The sequence below is a fragment of the Nomascus leucogenys genome, chromosome X (genome assembly GCF_006542625.1).
Source record: "Nomascus leucogenys isolate Asia chromosome X, Asia_NLE_v1, whole genome shotgun sequence".
NCBI classification, from domain to species: Eukaryota; Metazoa; Chordata; class Mammalia; order Primates; family Hylobatidae; genus Nomascus; species Nomascus leucogenys.
Window position 1 is genome coordinate 97,562,224 of NC_044406.1, and position 22,860 is coordinate 97,585,083.

At 38.4% G+C, this 22,860-nt stretch overlaps 1 protein-coding gene across 11 annotated transcripts in view; it reads left to right on the forward strand.

Annotated features, from left to right (window-relative positions):
* Positions 1–22,860, forward strand: part of PAK3 (p21 (RAC1) activated kinase 3) — a 287,576-nt gene that overhangs the window by 172,436 nt on the left and 92,280 nt on the right. For all 11 annotated transcript variants that reach the window (XM_030806496.1, XM_003262197.3, XM_030806495.1 and 8 more), the window contains one exon: positions 7,740–7,942. In XM_030806496.1, coding sequence (XP_030662356.1) covers positions 7,768–7,942 — 175 coding nt within the window. In that variant the 5' untranslated portion in view covers positions 7,740–7,767. The remainder of the gene's footprint in view (positions 1–7,739; positions 7,943–22,860) is intronic.

The window sequence follows — 22,860 nt, forward strand, 5'->3', positions numbered from 1 at the left end:
TGTTCCATCTGAATGCTTCCAAGGATGTTATGTTCTCTGTTTGAGAACTAGGAAGTGTTTTCTTACTAAGTTTTGCTTCTCTTTTCTTTTTTCCACCAATTTCTCTGAGGCATCTTTTAGGGTAATTACTTTTGTTTTTTATGCTTAAAATATTTCTACCTCTATTCTTTATGGATCTTATTTTCTCTTTTTAGAAGCATCAATATTGGAAACAAGAAGCTGAAACCTATAATAACGCATCGGTTTGCAAATATAAGTACATGTAAATAATCATTAGCATTTTCTGGGCATTAGCTCATGCAGCACACACAATGAATAATAAAGTATGGTGCTGCATATGTTTAGAGGCTTAAGAAGTCATTTGAAAAATAACTATACTTAAAAAAAGAAAAAGAATGATTTGTTCCTTATATGCAGTATATGGAGTCTGGATGCTGGATTATACCTATTGACTTCCTATTTGCAACCTGACGTTGAAATTTGCAACTATAATATGCTGGCTTCTTGGACTCAATTAATGTCAAGTTCCTGCTGAAAACAATGGAAGTCACTCATAAAAATGTTAACAGACAACAGTACTACAGCAGAACTGACCTCATTTCCTTGTTTGTATGAGAGAGAACATGAATGTATGCTGTGTGAGTGTGCTTGTATGTATGTCGGCAGTGAGCTATCTCTTACATGATCTAAGATTGAAACTAAGCGGCTGTAAAAAAAAGCTAGTGCCTCTCTTTCTTGTCTGGCTGCTTTTGCAGATCTCCTGCCTAACAAGTAGCTCAGCTCATTCTGATCAGATGATCTTAGAATTGGCTTCCCTCCATTACACACTGTAACGGTATCTCCCTAGTGAGGCTCTCTGAAACAGCATACCCCTGTCTCTGATAGCAGAGTTCCCTTGGTGAGTGCTCCAGAAGAGGCAAGCTCCAAAACGAGGCCATCTAAGAATTGGTACAACTGGCCAACGAAACTTGTTGGAGTTTTGTCAGTAAATCACCTAGCCTTGTGACTTTAAATGGGAAAAGCCATTTGAAATAAGTAAGTACCAGCATGAAGTGGGTTGAAATGAAAAGGGTAGACCTGTTGTATGAATCTTTTAGGAGGATAAAAATGTATATATGAAGAGTCTGTGTTTGTGGGTTTACTTGGATATGCATTGTATTGGTGTACTGGAAAGGGAATTGATGAGTTTAGGAGCTGAGGGATTGGATACTATTCTCGTTTTTTTCATTTGTGACCTTGGGCAAGTACTTAAACTCAATGCTTATAAATTCCTCATGTAAGAAATGGAGATAATACTTTCTTCTTCACAATGTTGATGTCAGGCTCAAAGAAGAGCAAGACATGGAAGCCCTTTGGACATTACAAAGTCATATGTTTTTAAAAGGAGGTGTTGGTAATCAGATGGTAGCTGGCTTTGAAATGATGCCCAACTACTTGGCAGTTAGACTAGTGCTGATATTTCCAAATATGCTTTCTTGTCTCTGACCTGCTACAATTAGGTCTATAGGCTTATGTAACATTATGAAAAACTTACTCAGAGCTGTAACAAATACATGGAATGTATAGAGTTCCATTTCGTTACTTCACACATGTATTTAATGCCTGTTGGGAACAAGAGACTGTACTAGTAGTATGAAAGTGTATAATTATGACTGAGGGGCTCTTACCCTCATGGAACTTATGATCTAATGAGGGGAGTGACTTGGATAATGACTGTGCAATTTGAGACAAGATGATAAAAATGGTAATTTGGGCCCATCTAGCTGGCTATAGTTAGTGGTTGGGCTGCCCCTTTTCCACCTAGTTTGGGAATGGTAGTGTGGGTTCAGAGCTGCTAGGAGACCCAGATCTGGTTCATTCTTCTCCCTGTAAAATGCCCGCTTTGACATCTTAGTATGTTATGGGCATTAATGTCTGAAAAGTCACTAGAAATCTTCAGATGCTAGTTGCTGTAGAAATGCAAGGTAACGTATAATATTTCTTTCAAATCCTAAGACATTGTCTCCTTTGTGGAAGGCTAGATGATTTTTTCTTTTTTTGGCAGTTAAAAATGTTCACTACATCTTCTTACATTATCAGTCATAAGTGAGGTGGTTGGTTCTTTTGTAAATAACGCATCTAAGATAAAGTGGATTTAGTATCAGCATAGGCTAGTTAGCAAAGCATGGTTTGTTTCCCAGTCAAGTCTACGCCTGAAAGCTCAGCTAGCCATCTCGAAAATGTATGCCTTTGGTTAAAAGAGAGCCCAAGAAAGAGCCAGCAGTTGTAACTCTTGGATTTTGTTGCCCACCACCAAAGTACAATTCAGTGTACACATCATTCTGATAGTAAATGCAGCAACCTCATCAACAATACAAAGAACAAGCCAGTGTTGATATCGTTGTTTAAGGAGTCATTAGCTGACTTTGTGTCTGTGTTTACTTAATAACTTCAAGTCTGAATGCTGTTATGAAAAAATCAATTCTTTTTTATCTATAGAGATAATTCTTGTTATAAAGAATCCCCCAATTCCAGAAATTGGAAATACTCTTACATTTTAATGTAGTGAAGGTTCTTTGGTCAGTTCAAAGGTTATTTGACCTTTGAAATCCTAAAATCCATCCTCTTTTAGATGTACTCATATCAGTTCGTTATTATAGGGTTGTCATCTCATCATCTCAAGGTTTCTTGTAAGCCCCTTCTTCATTCATATATATATATGTATATATATATCAGAAATATTAGGAAATTCACCTTGGAAATTTCCCTTAGTGAACAGCTCAGTCCTGTGTTTGATCCTCTCATTTGCTATGAAAAGGGCGTTAAACAACCTTGGTGTGTGCTCAGATTTGTGATAATAGCCTTGTGTGGCTGGTGGTTTTGGAGATTTACTTCTGGGTTTGTTAGATCATGACTGTACATATGCTAACCTGGGGTTTTGTCTTTAAAAGGATGGCAGTATTAATTTAGTTTTCATTGGAAAAATATGAAAATAAATAGTTATGTCTATTTTGAAAGCAGACAGAATAATACAGACATATAGTTGTTTCTATTTCTCTGATGGTATGAGATCTGATAAAAATACTTATTTCAATCGCTCGTGGCTTAATAGATGGTCCTACAAACTGTAGAACTGGTATTTCTGGATTCTCATCCTTCACATACTTGGATAGAGTGCTTGTAGCAAATGGACACAATTGGCATTTTTGGTTGTATTCAAACCAACACATAGTCCATAGTGTGAATTTTGGTCACATTAGCTAGAGTATAGTTGATGACCTATTTTTCTCCTTGACTTCTGGATCTACACACGTTGGTGGTGGCTTTCTTTTTTAACCTACTCAGCATTTCCTGAGTGTCCAGTTTTGGCACTTCACTTGTTAAGAGAATGCATTTTGGATGAATGAGAGACTAATGATAATTGTTTCTAATTTATAATCTTTTTTTATTATACTTTAAGTTTTAGGGTACATGTGCACAACGTGCAGGTTAGTTACATATGTATACATGTGCCATGTTGGTGTGCTGCACCCATTAACTCGTCATTTAACATTAGGGCACACATGAACACATACAGAGGGACCTTCATTAACTTACCTTGACACAGAGCTTTATTGCAAAGCATTTTAGAGAAAAAACTATTACCAAGATGCATGGCAACTATAGATTAATAAAGCTCTGTGTCGAGGCAAGTTAATGAAGGTACCTCTGTATGTGTTCACATGTGCCCCTGTGTGTACATGCCTTCAAACTTGTGTGGGGAGTGGGGAGAAAAGGAGAGAGAAAGAGGGAAAGAGAGGTAATCTCTCCTAGTACTCTGAAGAAAAGGGGTATTTAGGCTCTTTGCCTATCATGAAACAAGAGGCTTATGTCTTATTGCTGATGAATTGCAAGTGTAATTACAGAGCATTGCTAAACCACATTAAGTCCCTAGGGCTGAATCAAAAATATACACCATCTACAAAAGCCATTTAAATTATCTCTGAAAAACCTAGTAGTCAAGTATGAAATTAGTCTGTGAGCAGATATAAACCATTGCTGGTTATCCATTAAAATTAGTTCCACAATGCTAAGGGCCAATCTCTAAAAGAAAAATGAATGGCCTGTGGCTATATCTAATGTGCTGCTCACAAGTTTCTGTACTGTTACAGAAATGAACGACAACAGTTGAACTTTAAAGATAAACAGTTTTTTGATTGGGTTCCTAGAGAATAATGGTGCTTATGTACAATTCTTGAAATAGAGCCTACAGCCGCCCAAAATAAAATAGTCTCTTTGAAGATCTTGGAAGTAATGACATCATAGGCAGATTGAACCAGCAATCCATTAATAGTATCCTTTATAGAAAGCCGTCTCAGGGGAACACATGGCTAAGTAGACTGGCATTGTTTATAAACATAACATAATAAAATCCCTTTTTAAATATGTTTGTGGAATGGTAGGAGATACTTCCCACTTGGGAAACAAATACTTTAACCACAAGGATTCCTTGCAGGTCCCTACCCTTTCTCCATTAGTCTTCTGAAAGTGTGCTTAGAGGCACTTGATTTGAAGGTGAGTTAAAATACCAAGGACCTCCTGTACTATTCTTTCAACACCAAATCAGAATTATCTGGAATCATTAGCAGAGGATGATTGGTTGTGCCTTGTAACGGGTAGTAAAGAACCAAAGTAATATCAAGATAATTAAAACAAAACCATATCTGAACTGTCTAGGAAAACGGTTTGGTTCATGCTTTATTAAGTTCCTAGTGTGGACCTGGACATAGGTTCTTCAGTTTCACTTGTGTCTTTGTAAAATGTGTATTCCAGCTCCTCTTATGATGCCTCGATGAGTTGAATGACATTGAAACACTTCCAGTTTGGTGGGCAATAGGAACGTGTGTCACATAAGCTGAGTCCTTTGCAGAATGTCTATGATACTGACCATGGCAAATGTGTGTTATTGAATTTTTGGTCAGGGATTTTTAGTGCAATATAGAAGAGTTTAGTTTGAGTTTTAGATCCCAAGTATTCCTTTCTTCCCAACCTATATTATACTTGGTCAAATAAGGTCAGGGTAATCAGGCAGCCTGAAAAGAAGCAGGGCATCTACCTGCCTCTCTGGTCAAATGGAGTAATTAGGAACAAAAAAGGCCACTCTGTTGTTAGCCACACCTATTTATCAAGAACAAAGGGGCATAGTATTTTAAATTCTGTAGTTGAGCTGAAACCTTGGCTGGCTCAGACTCTTACTTGTCTTATCACACAAGATCAGCTTTGTATATCATTTTAAAGAGGTCGTGTGGCGTGTTTTCCTGACTTCTGTCATCTCAAGTTAAATATGTCATCAGAAAATATATATCATCCAGAAAATGGTGGCTCTCTCTCCCTGTGAGACACTCTTTTTAGAAATTTGTCTTCTAGGTATTTCTATTTTAAAATGTTCAGTTTCTCTGCAATAACTTTCAAATTTCATTATTTTTACCTAGCTAGATTTTGTATATCTGTATACATATTTATGTAATAATCACTTCATATTTGCACATAGTTTTTGAACCCAGAAAAGTAAAAGAGAAAACTAGTGCCTTGTCTCTGGTGGCAAATTTTCTCTGTGACTAAATTAAAACCATGAACCTGTCCAGTACAGAATAATGCCACTGGTGAAGTCAGTCTTAAATTCACTTTAATTCTAGAGAAACTGTGAATTTAGAAGGACCAAAAGTCAAAATGCAAAAGATAATGCAGACACATTAGCACTGGTCTTATATTCCAATTCAAATATTTACTCTAGTACCAATAGTATCTATGAATATACTTTATCCTTGACATCACAATTACTTTTTCATTGTACCTCGTTCTGTAGTTTGACCTAAATAGGAAAATGTAAGGTTTATGAAATTGTTGGTGATAGTGACAAACCATTTATTACTTAGTATTTTCACTATCATTATTACTGAAAAAATATAGAATTGGTCTTAATTCATTAAGATAATGCAAGACATGACACTTAGCAAAACAAAAGCGATCTCCTGTTTAAATCAAGATCAAGCCAATTGTTAGTTGTCAATCACCTGTGCAGATGGAGAAGCTATTAATTGATAGTAACCTATTCTTGAGTAATTACAGACTGTATATGTTTGAGAGAATTTAGAACAAAATAAAATTTTTAAAATTCTCTACCTAACATGATGTAACTTAGAGTGCATTACTGAGAGTAATAAACACACTATAACCACTAAAGGGCCAGAAAGCATTGATAGATAATTTTTCAGCACAACAGTTAATGAGTAGACCCCTGTTTTTGTTTTTATTGTTCTTAGGTTTGTTCATAGTAAATGTTGTTGGAACAAAGTGATATGCTAAGCCATGTTTGGAGAGTTGTAATGTTCCTAAATTAGTACCAGGTAATACTTGATAAATTTACAGAGATGTAGTTTTAAAGGGATTTGATTTTCCTTGAATTCAAACTGGGGATTCATTTGGAAGGTACTATTAGTACCTGACTTGTGCTGGGGTCAGGACCTTATGGAAGGACTTGAATTAGAGTAGGAAAATACTTGGAGACAGAAACATTTCCTTGGGGAGTTCATGCTTTTCCAGTTTACTTTATCCTCCCGGGGGAATGAAAACTGAATATACTCAGACATAGACACAAGATACTAAAGAATAATGAACTTGGCCAGGCGCAGTGGCTCATACCTGTAATCCCAGCACTTTGGGAGGCCAAGGCAGGTGGATCACGAGGTCAGGAGATCAAGACAATCCTGGCTAACACAGTGAAACCCCGTCTCTATTAAAAATACAAAAAAATTAGCTGGGTGTGGTGGTGGGTGCCTGTAGTCCCAGCTACTAGGGAGGCTGAGGCAGGAGAATAGCATGAACCCGGGAGGCGGAGCTTGCAGTGAGCTGAGATTGCACCACTGCACTCCAGCCTGGGCCACAGAGCGAGACTCCATCTAAAAAAAAAAAAAAAAAAAAAAAAAAAGAATAATGAAATTCAGAGCAAATAGGCTCCTAAAACCCAGACTGGACCTTACAGCTAGCTACCTCTGTCACCTCCCTTTTTCCTTCTTCCAAGATGTAAAATGTGGCAGGGAGTAAGGTTATTGTGTCTCCTCGGGAACTGGCCCTCCAACATTTGCCCACCTTTATCTTCTGCCTGCTTGGGAGAATATAGAACATTGTTCATCCTAACAGCACACTCCAACTCTGTTGAAACTGCCAGATCTATGGGATGGTTTCTCGGTTAATTATCATAAAAACAGGAGAGTGCATTTTGTGACTGAGGTACACACATGTAAGAAATAAACACCAAGGACATCTCGATGTTAAAGCAGCTAACAAGTCATTGTTATGGGCCATTAAAAATCAACAGCCAAACCTGTGTCAATTCCAAACTCTGAGGAGGCTGATCCACCTGACCATTACAATCACCAGGATAGAATTTTAAAATAAGATTGTAAATTGTTCACTAAAACACTGTTAGTGGGGAGGAGAAAATAGTTTCAATGTGGGAAAAGCAAAAGGACTTACGTATTTTTATAATACTTGAAAAGCCATTAATTACTGCCTTCACTTTCCTTTTTCGAAAATTGCATCAGGGTTTTTGGGAGGTAACTTCCTTCCCTCCAGAAGAGAAACCCCTAAAAACGTTCCTCACACAAAACCTGAGAAAACATGAGAGCAATGCTTTTGTTTCTAAGATGTTAGAATCCACATATTTATTAGGTTTTTAGACCTCTTCTCCCTCAACTCGTTTTTTCCCTCCTTTTCTTTAGGAGCTGTGAAATTAGTTGTTAACTGAAAATGTCTGACGGTCTGGATAATGAAGAGAAACCCCCAGCTCCTCCACTGAGGATGAATAGTAACAACCGGGATTCTTCAGCACTCAACCACAGCACCAAACCACTTCCCATGGCCCCTGAAGAGAAGAATAAGAAAGCCAGGCTTCGCTCTATCTTCCCAGGAGGAGGGGATAAAAGTAAAGTATCAGTGGCCGGGCATTGAAAATGGGCTAGTTTATTCTTTCATTTTCACTTTCTTTCTTAGGTAGTTGTTTCCTGAGGATTGACTGTTCAGGGCCTGCCTGCCCTTTACATCTACATCTTCAGAGGTTGCATTTTGTCAGAGAATAATGTTTGATTGATTTACTGCGGGCTGACAGAAAATACATTTACACTATGTTTGCCTTTCACATAAAATTAAATTCATAGTGTTAAGCCAAGTGTAATCATAGCAACAGTACTGTCTTGAATATATCAACAGTGACTTTCTTTCTGATAATGTAGAATAGAATCTACAATAATCCCTCCCTAACTATAAGTTGTTCTTTTTGGAAATTTGGGTATAGGTGGGTTTACTTCTGTATACCTTTTTGATAACTGAAAATTTTGAATTCAGTATATGAGAATCAGTCCACGTTGCCACAATATTGTCTCTCTGACTATATTGTAAGTGGGAAGGCATTTCTGAGTCATTTGTTTGCATTCTCATTCTTCAACTTGTTGTCCCCCTAGACAGCCCCATGTGTACTGAGTAGCACATCAATATATTATAATTTATCCTTCTGGTGTTTGTAATGCCATTTGGTGCTTAAATGTCATATGCTAATGCTTTGTGACATGCAGGGATATGAAATCTCTAGTAATTAACTTTCAGGTTGCATTAATTAGCATAAAGCTGAAACATGGCTTCTACAGATATGAAGCAAGTACAAGGGCACTGACACCATAGAAACTTGTCAGAAGGGCAAGAAGAGTGATGTCTTTAGAAGAGAAACAGGACATTCTCAATCTACTTCTTCAAGGTAAAATAAATAGCTTTGTAGGTCACTTATGTAGTGTTAATCAATCTACAATTCATACCACAAAGAAAGCTGAAACTATTAGTATGGCCAGTACTGCCACTTGTATACCTGCATAACTTAAAAGATGCTTTGTTCTTCATGACCCAAGGATGGAAAAGACGGAAATGAAGTTAAACCTCTGGACTGAAGATAAACTGAAGAATAATGAACCACATTCCATGCAAGAGATCTGTGACCATGCAAGAGGAATTTTCAAAGACATGTTTTTAGACACTGAAACGAATCCAGAAAAAATTTTGTTGGGAGTAAGGGATGGTTTGAGGAATTTAAGGTGCACCATAATGTGGAGACCAGGTCTTATTTGACAGTTGTGCCAAAGAACAAACCGTTCCTGCAGCTCTCATGTATTCACCACAAATTCAGGAAGTGGCTGAAGAAGGGGATTACCTGCCTGCACAAATCTTCAGTGCTATCGAGACTGTCAAGCTTTGAAACCCTTGAATACTTTTGAAGAGCAAGCGCCCACTGATGCCGAGGTCAGCAAAATCAGAGAGGCTGACATTTCCATTTTTTGCCAATACTTCAGGTGACCTCATAATGAAACCCTTGCTGCTCTACAGAAAACTGTGCCCAAACCCTCTCAGGGGAAATAAATGAGCCAAGTTTCCAGTGTACTGGCAAGCAAACAGAAAAGCCCGGATGAATCCTCCTCTCCTTAAGGGATGGTTTGACCAGTACTTTCTTGTAGATGTTCAAGACTACTTAAAAGAAAAAAAGATACCTTGAATTCAAAGTCCTGCTGATTCTTCAGTCTATTTGGTGCTTCAGGTACATTTGCCAATATGCATCCTAATGGTAAGGTTGTCTTTATAACTAGCCACATGTCTGAGATTCTTGAGCCTTTCAGTCAGTGTTTGATCTGGCCATTCAGGAAGGCTTATTATAAACTAATGTATAACTTGGTTCACAATCTCGCGAAGTTTCCACTGTCTGAAGATCCTAGTGCATGAGACTCCTACATCATTACTAATGGCATATCCTTAATAAAAGTTTGGCTGTTGATTTTTAATGGGTTTTCAGGAGGTAACTTCCCAAACAGGCATTAGATAGTTTAACAGAGCCTGTCATTAATGTGACCTGTGAGAAGACTTGGCTAGAGGTGGTGAAATATCTTTCCTCTATCCCTCCCAAAGACAAGAAAAACCTATGGATGAGGATGAAAATTTGGCACAAAAGCAATCATTGGCAGAAGTTGAATCTGAACCTGTTGACACCAATTCAAATTAATGCTGCTAGAGGCTGATCCTCAGGAAGCTTTCTTGACTCCAGAGGTTATTATCATAAGTGATGATGAAGACAGTTAGGAGGCTGTGGGACTGGAAACAAATGCAGCAATAAGAAACAGGAGCAAAACTTTTAGAACAAGATTAAAACCTCCCTAAGAAAGTAATTAAAATTGGCTTCTTTACATGTGTCAGATATTACCTGTTCAAAGTTTGAGTGACTTAGAATTCTATAAAGAGGTGCTATGATGCCTTCAAACATAATCATAGTGGACAGAAGCAATCTTCAATAGAACTTAAATCATGTGCCATTTAATACTGTTGCTGGACAGCTGATAAAACTACCTTCTGACAAAGTTTGATTTAATTAGACTCTATTAAAAGGTCCTGTGAGACTTTCTAAAAGACTATATTGGGAAGAAAGAAACCTCAGAAAAGTCTAAATTATCAAGTAGTACCATTTAAATACTCTTACTGGACAGCTAATAAGCTACCTTCAGACAAAGATTGAATGATTAAATTGAACTCCATACGGAACTGCTAAGGTGTCTTCAAAAAGGACTTGAGAAGACGAAAGCATCTTTAGAAGGGCCACTTAAATTCACTTGCTTGATAGAAATAAAGCCTCAAGCAAGTTGTTATAACTTCAGGATTCGACTTCACTGACTAAGAGTATAGACATCCATAATTTGAACTAATGAATACTACACTTCTGTTCATTGCTTCTCTGTCACCCCCATTTGCCACTACCATAATGAGTGATAGATACATCCTCATCACCTCTGGAAATCATCTCAGGATCTAAATGGAAACTGTATAAAGCCTATCATTTTTACTGATTTAAACTATGTAAACTCATTATTCCTTTTATGTAATGTGCTGTTGTTATTGTTTACCTGCATAAAAATATTTATGAGGGTTTTCAACAGTCTACTTGAGACCTCATTTTTGCCCATTTTTTTCCTTCCCGATATCATGATCTCCTCAGCTGAACTCTCTTACCTTGGGGGTTGCTCAGGAACCTGACTCTCATGGGGAAAGAGGGATTACTATTTCTGTGTTCCTATCTCTTGGTAACTGCTTAACCACAGTCAGTCTTGAGCTAATGGAAGGAGCACTGGACTTGGGTTCTTGAGACCTGGGTTCATGTTCAGCTCTGCCACTGATTATTGTGACATTGGGCCAGTCACTTGGTTTCTCTGAGCCTCAGTTTCATCACCTGTTAAGTGAGGATAGTAATACCTGGCACAAATATCACAATATTAGTGATAATTGAATATAATTATAAGTACCCAATGGTTATTAAAAGTAAAATTAGGAAGTGCTGGATAACCATAATATCATTGTATTTGTAGCATTTTGGAGCTTATCAACGAACAACTGAGAAAACTAAGTTTTTGAATTCTTTTATTTTTTAAAGTAACTTCCTCCCATTTTTTGTCAATTATAGAAAGTTTTAAAAAGAAAATTAAGTGTGCCTATAATTTTATAAGCTGGAGGTAACTAAGTTGGTATTTTTCTTCTTAGTACCTCTTTGTCTCATCATAAATTGTTCATCAATGTCAAAAACTTGGAAAATAAAGATAAGCATATAGAAAAAAATAAAAACCACCCATAATCACAAATCCCAGAAGCAATGTTAATATTTTGGTAGATTTATTTCAAGTCTTTTTCTATGGCTATATGTGCACATATATAATTTTTACATAGAAAAAGTCATAATGCATGCAGTTTTGTTGCTTTTATACTTAGCATTTTTATCATGAATATTTTCCTACATTTATACAAAGTATTTGTAAATATCATTTTCAATGGTGTATAATATTTCATCATAGGACGACATCGTGGTTTAGTTAACCATTTTCATTTGTTGGATATTTGGGGGTCTTTCCAAATTTGGCCATTGTAATTTCACAATGTCTTTTTCATTACCTAACTGAAAATATTTGCTTTGGTGACAGCAGAGGATTTTTTGTTGTTTGTTTGTTTGTTTGTTTTTGAAGAAGTCCTTTTAATAGCTACATTTCATTGACTAAGTGGAACTTCAAGAGACAGGTAGAAGAAAAAAAAAAGAAATAGTACATGTAATTTCAAGATTGAGGATTTATTTTGTTAGTGACTGTTCCAGAAGCTGAATTTTGGTGTTAGAGCAATTCAGGAGGGACAGTTTGCCACCATTTTATGATACTTTACTGTAGAAAAGTTTTCAGGATTTAGACCAGGAAAGAGACATCCTAACCATATGGATTGATTTTGTTTTATGGACCCTGTGAAGTCTGGGACTGATCAGGTTTCTCTTTTGTTGGCTACTAGAAAGCTTGGAGCCAAATGTGTGGTCAATGCATAGCACTTGTAATGGGACTCTATGGTATGTATGCACTTTGTATTAGCTTTCTGCCAGGCTCCATTTCGTGTTCCTATCTTTATTGTTTTTGTTTTTTCCTTTTACTTTCTTATCTACTTTGAATTTATGCTATCATGTTGTATTTTGTGTATTCTTGTAAGCCACCTGACATCCATCTTGGAACATGGTGGGGAATAAACACACTAATAAATAAATACATTAATAAATACATGAATAAATAAACCAATAAGGAAAAAACAATGAGGTAAATGAACGCAGCCAGGACTCTGAAAATTGCATAGTGCCTCCAAAAATAATCAATGTTAAGGACTTGAAGCTTGGAAGAACATATTGGAAAGAAGCAGGTGAGGCTGCGAGGCTGCATTTAGAGGTGACATGTTCTGTGTGACATCTGTGTCTACTGAAGCATGCTTATATGTCTTGTGTCTTCTGCTGCACTTGAGCATTAGGTGTGTTTCAGAGGATATGCAGTGCTGTGTAATGGACTGTGTCTTTAGAGGGCACAGTTCATGTGCATTTTATTTGTGGGGAATCTAGAGAGATTTGGGAGTTGGTGAGCCTGGGAATGATGTGATGATCCTTCTTCCTGGAGGCATAGGAAGGAATCATTGTATATAAATCAAATCAAGACAAATAGGAAGTTTTCTACCATTTACTGACTAGTTACTGGGTGCCAAGCTGTGTGCCAGGCATTTTACATGTATTGATTTAACACTTAACAGCCACTCTATATTATTCCCTTTTTACAGATGAGGCAATTTAAGCTCAAAGCATTTAAGTAGACAACCAACCTAGAATCACATAGCAAACGACAGAAGCCAGAGGCCACCCAAGTCTCTCTAACTCCAAACCCTATGCTTACTCTACTATATCACACTACCTTGCAATGGGACAAAGGAAATATGTGGTAAACTATGTTCCCAGCATCTAAAAGCCAAGAGTGGCTTTCATTTTTCTTTAAGAAGATGATAGTGTGCTTTGAAACATATCTGAATTTCAGAAGAGGGGACTTTTAAAAATTGCCACTCAAGGAAAGAAAGAACTTTTTCACATATTTTTGAAAGAAACGATGGTGAGAAGATATTCTTGATAATAGAGATATGCTAACTTTTGCTTTGGGTGTTTTGTAGGTTAGATTTTTTTGGTGTGTACTTTATAGGCTTGCATATTGCTTACTTTAAAAAGCTGAAGTTCTAAATAAGAGTGTTCATATATGTGAAAGAGTTCTTAAAGTACTATATAGTTTTGTTATTGTATTGAATATATGTTGTTCTAATTCCTAGAGTATGTCATCTTCTATATACTCTATACAGCAGGAATCCTTGCTGCACAACAATTATATTAAAGAAAACTCTCAGTTATCCTTTATGGTCTTGTTAATCAAATGTTTTGGTCGATGCATATTGCTAACTTTCATCTAATTAATGCACAATAAAATATACTTAGTGTGATAATAGTATGCAGTCTTTCTTTGGTGATACTGGAGACCCTTTGGGATCTTGCAGTAGCTCAAAGTTATTATCACTGCACCAATAATGTGTAAGAGTGTCAATTAATTCAGGGTTCTGTTATCAGAAAGCCAGGTATCAGAGACTGCTACATCCTGAATGGTGCTTACATTCTTGATTCTGCAAATGTAGCCCATCCAGCTTAGCAAAGAGTGCTCTTTGGAAATCACTGCCCTGCCCTTTTGGAAACCTGGAGGACATGGCATCTTGCTTGTCCTCTAGGGTCAGTGCTATGCCCCAATAGAAGAGTCTCTTGTACTACTCCTTTACTCCTAGGAAACCCGTGTTGAAATGGGAAGAAGGTGGAATAAGGACACACTCTCCCTATCTACCAGGGTCTGTGCTTCCACTTTAAGGCCAATGAACAGGGAAACTGGGCACAAATATGGTAGCCCCGTAAAACCAACAGACAGTCAAATCCAAGAGAAGTATGGAATTTAGGGTTGCGAGATGTTTACACTAAGGTAAAGAAGCCACAGGGAGAAATAAACTGAGAGGAAGTAATGACTGAAAGGGAGATTAGGAGGTGGACAAGATACAGAGGATGGATGGAATAAGAGGGGAAGACAGAAGAGTGCTGTATCAAACATGAAGTTTGATATGCTTTAAAAAATGGAGTGTTGCGAGAAGAGGAAAATTGACAAAGGCTAAGGGATATGAAGTTGCTTTCCCCATTAAGACAAATGAGGCCTCCTTTTTCTCCTCAAACTTTTACCCTATATAATTATCCACATGATCAGAAGTGTCTAGTTAGGACATTGCCTCATCTTTGCTTTTTGTTTTCAAATGTTTCCCATCAAAGTTGTTGCATATGTCAATTGAATGCAAATGAAAGTAGAACCAGTATGTGTTGCCTAGAGGGAGATGAGTAAGAGGTAACTTCCTAATGATTTCCCAGAACAATCACTGTTGCTGAATGTTTTTGAAGATGATACCACTGAAGGTGCTAGCTGTTTGCATGTGTGAGTGGGGGTGACTTGAAGGGCTCACATGTGACTATCATTTTACTTCCCCCATCCCATCGTCCTCATTTAACATCTGACCTGTGAATTGGGCTTGTGGCCACTCTTGCAGAATCAGGTACCACACTGAGTTTTGTTTTGTTTTGTGTTTTTTTTTGTTTGTTTGTTTTGTTTTTTTTTTTTTTTGAGACGGAGTCTCGCTCTGTCGCCCAGGCTGGAGTGCAGTGGCGCAATCTCGGCTCACTGGAAGCTCCGCCTCCCGGGTTCACGCCATTCTCCTGCCTCAGCCTCTCTGAGTAGCTGGGACTACAGGCGCCCGCCACCACGCCCGGCTCATTTTTCTTTTGTATTTTTAGTAGAGACGGGGTTTCACCGTGGTCTCGATCTCCTGACCTCATGATCCGCCCGCCTCGGCCTCCCAAAGTGCTGGGATTACAAGCGTGAGCCACCGCGCCCGGCCTCTACACTGAGTTCTTATCTGTACATTAAAGTCTGCTAATTTGTGGAGGACATATGTTGTTTTCCATAGCCACTGAAGACCTAGCAGGAGAAAATGGGCTTAATATTCCACCAGAGAGAATGGAACTAGACATAAATTCCAGATAGGCTAATTGGATGCTATAGGTTACTAAGAGTGACATTTTCTAGAATCTTCATTGGATATCTCATGGCTTTAGCAAGTTCTACATGAAGGCAGGAGAATGGACCTTCCACCATGGGCCTTCCCAACTATATGCTTTTGAGATTTGCTAATATAATAAAAGATATTATAGTAAGAGCAGTGAATGTTTAAAATGGCCCAGTTTAATCCTCTTTTCTCGGTAGTTATACTTCTAAGGATATCACTCATAAGATGAAAGTGCTAGGTCTAAACATAGTCACCCTGTTACTTAATATATTACTATAAGATGATGTATTTTGGAAGGCCGTTATAGGTGTATTACAATGTTCAAAACCTCTCATATCAGTTACCTTCTTCAAACTTCCTATGATGGAGGTAAGGCAGGGATTATTCCCATTTTACAGAGGAAGGCAGAAGTTCAGAGAGGTTAAATGACTTCCACAAATTTACTCCACTACTTAATAACAAAGCAAGGCAGACCTAGAATTTGGATTCCCCAACTCCTAGTCCAGTGGTAGTTGAAGACTATACTGCTTGCATAAAATGAGAATAGCTTGTTTTATAAACAGGTTTCAGCCAACGGAATATGCAAAAATTGAATTTTTACAGAAGCAAGTAGAACCCAGGTGCTTCAGTGGTTACAAGAGTAGTCATACCTTTATCCTGACAAGTTATTCCTCCTGAGGGCCTAATTTGCTAACAGGAAGTAACTAGCTTTTGTAAAAAAGAAAAATATGGAATATTAAAATAGAACACAAGAGTCACCTATCATCCCTCCCCTTAGATTCATTCACGATCCAGAATGTAAAAGATATTTGGGTGCTCTTACTCATTTAATGAACACCTTCCTTTTCTGCTCAGAATCAATATGTATTTGCCCAAGATGCTAAATTTATGCCAGAAATATGTATGTTATGTGGAATTTCTTTTTAAATTCTTATTCACCGTGTACTGTCAGTTGCTTTAAATACTTACTGCCAACAATAAAATCTATTTTCATGCCTATCTTTCTATTATAGTCACCACATATACTTTCACATATTTCCAATGCAAAAATAAATAAATTTGTAGGCCCACACAATGATATTCTTTATACCAAAAAAAAAAATTTAGGTGTAAACAAAAGAACTGATCTCTCCCTGTGTACAGGGAAATGTACTTCTTGCAAATCCAGGAGTTAAGAAATTCCTGTGGGTCCCCTCTTGTAATATGCCCCCAAACAGGATATTTGTTTACAGAGCAGATGTCTCAGGGATTAGAACACACTTTGCAGAAATCAGTCCCTCCGGAACTATTGCTCTCACAAATGAGCGCCTGCCTCTTTGAAACCTGCAGGGCTGCTGTTGTCATAGGAAGAACTATTCTGAGATACTTAGTGTTACCTAAGTATAAGGAAGGCTTCAGAAGGCTTCCCTAAGGAGGGTTATGGCACAGTGTGCTCTGTGACCCACAAATCAGAGGATGAAGCAAAATGGCATTTTTTTTAATAAAAAAAGGAAAAACCACAGCACTTAGTTCACTTTCCTGATAGCTAAGTAGACACTAAGGCATTTAGTTTCTTACAGGCCAAAGGCAACATTTTGTAAATGACCTGTTTGGGGCACTAACTGACAGCTTTTTAGTAACAGATAAATCAATGAACCACCGAAAGCATCTATCATCCAGCTAAAGAGTAACTGAGTCACTAAGGATCATTTGTTAGGAAAATGAAGGATGTCACCCATAGGAGGTGGATGGCCCTTTAATAAGACTTCTATATCCTTTCAGTATGAATTTCCCAAATCAAGGCTCAGGAATATTGAGATGAAAAATAGGCCTTTAAATATGACAGATCTCTAACCTAGCCATCTCCGCTGTTTCTGCCAGAAGTGGTCCCTGTGACTACAAAAGTTGTTTGGCTTTAGGAATATATAACACTGAATGAATACAGATTGCACCTGGGCAGGGTGAGGGGGACAAAGGGTGGAAAGAAGGACAAGGGCTTCTGGTGTCAAGCTAGGGATTATGAGATAAGTGCACCTCCCAGGAGGGCCTCGACCCCAGCAACTTCACTACAAGTCTCCTAACGGAATGTTTTATTAGGCTTCCTTTATCTCAAAGGACTTAATGGAAGACCACAGGATAGAGACATATGGGTACCCAGCCAATGCACAAATCTCGGCTGCATTCTGACTTCGAGCACAGATTTAATTTATTCGCTATCTCAGTTTAAAAGTTATAGATTCTGGAGCATGTTTTTAACTGCTTATATACCACTCAGAAAAGAGTTGTGCCTACTTTTCATGTGCCTAGCTCTGTGCTGATTATTGTGAGGGATACTACATATGAGACAAGGTCCCCTATCCTCAGGTAATTTTCAACATAGTTGCAGAAATCATACACACACACACACACACACACACACACTGAGTTTGTGGGAAATGTCCAGTAAGTGATCTTAGAGACAACAGATACAGTGATAGGGAGGTCCTCCCGATTCCACTCCCACCATTCATTCTCCTTTTCCACCTGAGTGAAACAGCAACCATCTGGAAGCCTGCCCCCACCATGGCATGTGTACCTTAGCAGCACCCAGCTATCTAGCTTGTCTTCTTACACCTTTTTTTGTTGTGTCATTCAACTATTCAAAAATCTTTCTCAGCATATTTTGTATTACTACCTCCGATTTCATCTTTCTTCCCTTCCTGATTTCCAAGGCTACACCCTACTTATTTATTGTGTCTTCTCATTTCCTCATCAACATGCAATATACATCCCTACTTCCAACCTTTTACCTCTACTGTTCTTCCTAGTTGAGATGACTTACCCTTGCATCTAGGTATCCAGTCTTTAAGGCCCATTTCTCAAGACACATCTCCTCCAGTAAGCCCTGACTGTCCACCACAGATTTCTGTGATCTTTTCTTTTGACATGCTACTCTACTCTATTCTGCCCAACTTAGCACCTAATTTCCTTTGGTGGTTTCTGTTGCTATTTCTTGTTTATTAAGGTTATTTTCCTAGTTCGATTGCAAGTTCAGAATATTACTGAAGTTTCTAATGAATCACCCAGAATAACCTGTCACTACATTCATCCACAATTCAATATAGTTGCTAACTGACTCACTGATTCAAAGGAAAAGAAGCTGGGACAGTAGCAGGAGGAAGTTGTGTTTTAGAGCCAGGGTTGTAAAATGCTTGCCTCATAGAACTAGCCAGACTATGTGTTTATTTTTCTTTAGAAAAATTATTCCTGCAGTAAAAATGCTTTATATGATATTTTGCTTTTAGCTTTCTGTATTAACAAGGCTTTAAATGTTGCTTTTAAAATTATGACATGTACCAGAATATTTTGCATGTTTTTCATTGCTTTTAAAAAGATGATTATTGTTTTGTGCTTTTAGGCTAAATTTATGTAGGAAAGCATTTCCCTATGTCTGTCTTCTGTCATCCTTTTTCTTTTCCTGCATGCTGTGTTTTCAAGAAGCTAGAAAAGAGTTCTAAAAAATAAATCTGAAAATGACCATATGACTTCCAGTGAGTAGGCCCAACAAAACTTCCAGGAATTTTAGGGGAAGATAACAAATGGAACTCCTACAACAAGGAAGACTCAGGTGAGAGCTTTCTAAATTGCTTTCAGAAGGCAGCCATAGCACCATCCAGGGATTTCATCTGGGGGGAAAATTGGTTGCTTTGCTCAACCTTGAACCATGCCCAGCTAAGTTGCCATATATGCCTTTGGCCCCAAAGTGGTACCTGGCAAGAGGTGTGCCTGAATGAATAGAGTCATCCCCACTGTTGGGGGGAAAACAGCAACAACGCCACCAATAACAACTTCAACTACAAAAACAACTCTAAAATACACTCCTCACCCTTAGGACTTCTTGGCAGACGTCGATCATCTTCTCCTCTTCTATGAACACATTACAGCAAATAGGCATGACCTGTCCCCATATACTGGGCCTCATTTCATATAATGAAGGTCATTCATTCATCCATTCATTTTTTGTTCATTTGCTTATTCATTAAACATTGAGTCAGATGCTGTGCTAGACAGGTGCTGGGGTACAAAGGTGAAAAAGTCCCAGTCCCTGGCTTTAAAGAACTAAAGGTCTAGTCAGGGACACAGATAAGTTATTCAATGATTAGAGTTTAGTGTGGTAAGTGTAATATGTAGGAATGAGAACTGAGGAGAGGCAGTTATTCAAGACTGAAGGAAGGAGTGGCTAGGGAAGGCTTCCTGGAGGAGATGATTATTGAACTGAGGTGAGTCTTAAAGGAGGCATAGAGCTAGCCATTAAGGAGTGAGTGGCACACCAGGTAGAAAGACCATCATTTTGAAGGCAGTAGGCATGACATGCTGCTAGTTGAGCTTCTATGAATACAGCTACAAGTAGTTCAGGAAAACTGGTGCTCTGAGAGTGGGAGAGGGGTAGAGAAGAAGCTGTGGATGTAAGTGGGGACCAGATCCTGGAGGGCTTATCTATGCCATGCTAAGGGCTTTAAATTTGATTCTGAAGGCAATGGGGGAACATTGAAGCAGGGCAATGATATCATATTTGTGTTTCAAAATATCACTCTAGCCACAGGAGGAATCGGGAAGAGAGGGAAAGAGACCAGTCAGGCTGTTGGAGTCATACAGGTAAGAAATGAGAGTGGCCTGGCTTAAGGGCCACTAACAGCAATAGGAGAGGACAATGCAGAGGGACTATTTAGGGAGGAGAATTCATAGAACTAGGCAACTAATCAGATGGTGAGAGGAAGAGCTGGAGAAGGTTGAGTTAGGAAACAAAAGAGTTGTTATTTCTTGTTTTAGATAGGGAAAAGCAATTAGTTAGATAATTAATGAAATAATTAGGTTTGATTTTGAAAATATTTAGTGTGAGGGGTCTGTGAGGCACCTAAATAGAGGTGTTCAATAGCCAGTTAACTACATGGGGTTGGGGTGCAACAGAGATGTCATGGCTGGAGGTATATATGGAGAATCACTAGTGTCAGTGGGGATTGAAATCATGCATGTGGATGAGATGACCCAAGGGAGAAGTGTGTTGATGAGAAGGGATGAGGAGCCTCCTGCAAATGAGGCTGAGAAAGAAAACTGAGAAATGCAGAAATAGACTCTAGGAAAGAGTTGCATGAAAGAAGGTGGGGGAAATGTTAGCTTCAAGAAGTTCGTGGTCACAAATGTCAGTTTTTACTGAGAGGTCCACACTTGTAAGGACAGAAAAGTAGCCATTGGTCAAGGAGGAGGCTAATTTGTGACTTCAGGGGAGTCATTACACTGGTTTGAGGAGTGAGAGCTAAGGAAATCTAGATTACCTTTTCAAGGAGTTTAACCTAAAGAAAGAAAAGCTAAGACTATAACAGCTAGAGAAGTATGTGAAGAAGCAAAAGCATTTTAATTTTTAAGGACAATGGTGATCTCAGCATGTTTTTTAAGCCAAAAGAGAAGTGCCAGTTGAGAGGGAGAGATTGAGGATACAAGAAGAAATAGAGCATAATTGGTGGATTCACTTTAGGTAGAAAGTGGCAGGAGTGAGGCAGAAGAGAAGAAGATGCTACAGCTGGAGATAAATTCATAGGGGTGGGAGAGAAAGTGAAATCAAAGGAATTTTCAACTGAAAAAAGGAGTCCCTCCATTTATCTCAGTGAAGTAGAAGGAAGGTCATATGCTGAAAGTAAGGGAGGAGGGGATAGAGCCAAAGTTAGAGTGGAGTTCTGAATTTCTGGAATATTGGGTGTGGTGATTGGAAAAGGAAGTTGGCAAGGGGTGAGGAAACTATTGTCAAGCACCATTAATGACCCAGCTATCGTAAGCACCAACCAATCTGCATGGCTGTGTGATTTCCCTCCAGCAACTCTTGGCAGCCTTGACATAGAAGTGGAGAGCTTTCATAGTTGGATTCTATTAGGGTAGGGTTTCATAGGACAATTATAACAAGAAGTCAAAGAGTGAAATTTTCCAGGACAGAGGCATAAGAGCAATTTACATGCTGGACCATAGAGTCTCAGCCAGAAGGGAGCTGAGAAATTGGCTAAAAATGGAAGTGACTAGAATGATATTTTGAAACTCAAATCTGCTGTTATTGCCTTGTTTCAATATTCCCCATTGCCTTCTAGAAATGGAGGTCTTGAGATCAAAGAACAAGTAAAATAGGAGTAAACACTTGAAACAATTAGCAGGTTAGCCAGATGGGAAGCTGAGCTCAGAGAAAGAGATAACAAGGTTGAATATTGCAGAGAAAGGGTTATTCTGGATAATAAAAAGATCTGGGGCAACTGTGGTTCTCCACTCTGGCTGCACATTATCTCTGGAGTTTTAAAAATTCATTTGCCCAGGTTTCATCCCCAGAAATCCTGATATAGTAGGTTATTGGTGGGCTCTAGACATTGGTATTTTATGGAACTCTACAGGTTATTCTGATATGCAGCCCTGCTTGAGAACCAATGGTTTAAAAGATGGCTGTGGGAATGACTGCAGAAGTGGAAGGGAGGTAAAATTCTTTAGAGTTGAGAGAGATCAAGGATCCATAAGGAAAGGGTATGAAGGAGGTGTCCATTAATATCCTGTTTCACACAATGGTGGCAGCATAGAATGTAGGAAGAAAGACTGGGAGCCAAAGTTCTCAATGGAGAACGACGCACTTGGCTAGGGGAACTAGGTGGTGATAATCTCAAAAGAGAGGATTGTGTAGGCAAGTGGAGAAGTACTGATCTCAAATCATTTGGAGTAAAAAAAGAGAAAGTCTGCCTTCTCCATTCTCTCAGACCTACAGGCTTGGGATGAGAAAGGGTGAGCAGCCTCCACCAGTCTTATCTAAGGAAGTGGTACCCTCAATGGTTAGTAGAGTCTAAAGTCGTTGTTCTCAATCCCAGCTAAGTAATAGAAATACCTGAGGAGTTTTAAAAAATAAAGATGCCTAAGGCTACCCCAGACTAACTGAATCTGAATCTCTGGAGATGGCATCTCTCTTTTTTTTTTAAGTTCTCTGATGAAAATGATGTACAGTGAAGTATGAAAACCTAAGGCAAGAGGTGAAGGAAGAGGTAGAAAATGTAGAAAAAAATGTTTCTGATAGGACAAACTCTTGCAGGTAAAAGAACTGCAGAACACTGGGGTGGGCATATAAAAGATGATAGATGACTAGAGGGACTTCTCATTCTTTATGAAGTAGCACAATAGAGAAATATGTCAGGATGAGAGATTCTGGAGAGATTAGCTGGCCCCGGGAATTACAACCAGAACTCCCAATAGATCTCAAGGCCAAATGCTGTTTGCAGTTTGTGGTCCAGGCAGCAATTTGTAGCCTTGTTCTGAGTTCCAATAGAATATGGGAGATACACTTAGAAAGTGATACTTTTTTGGACTTCTGCT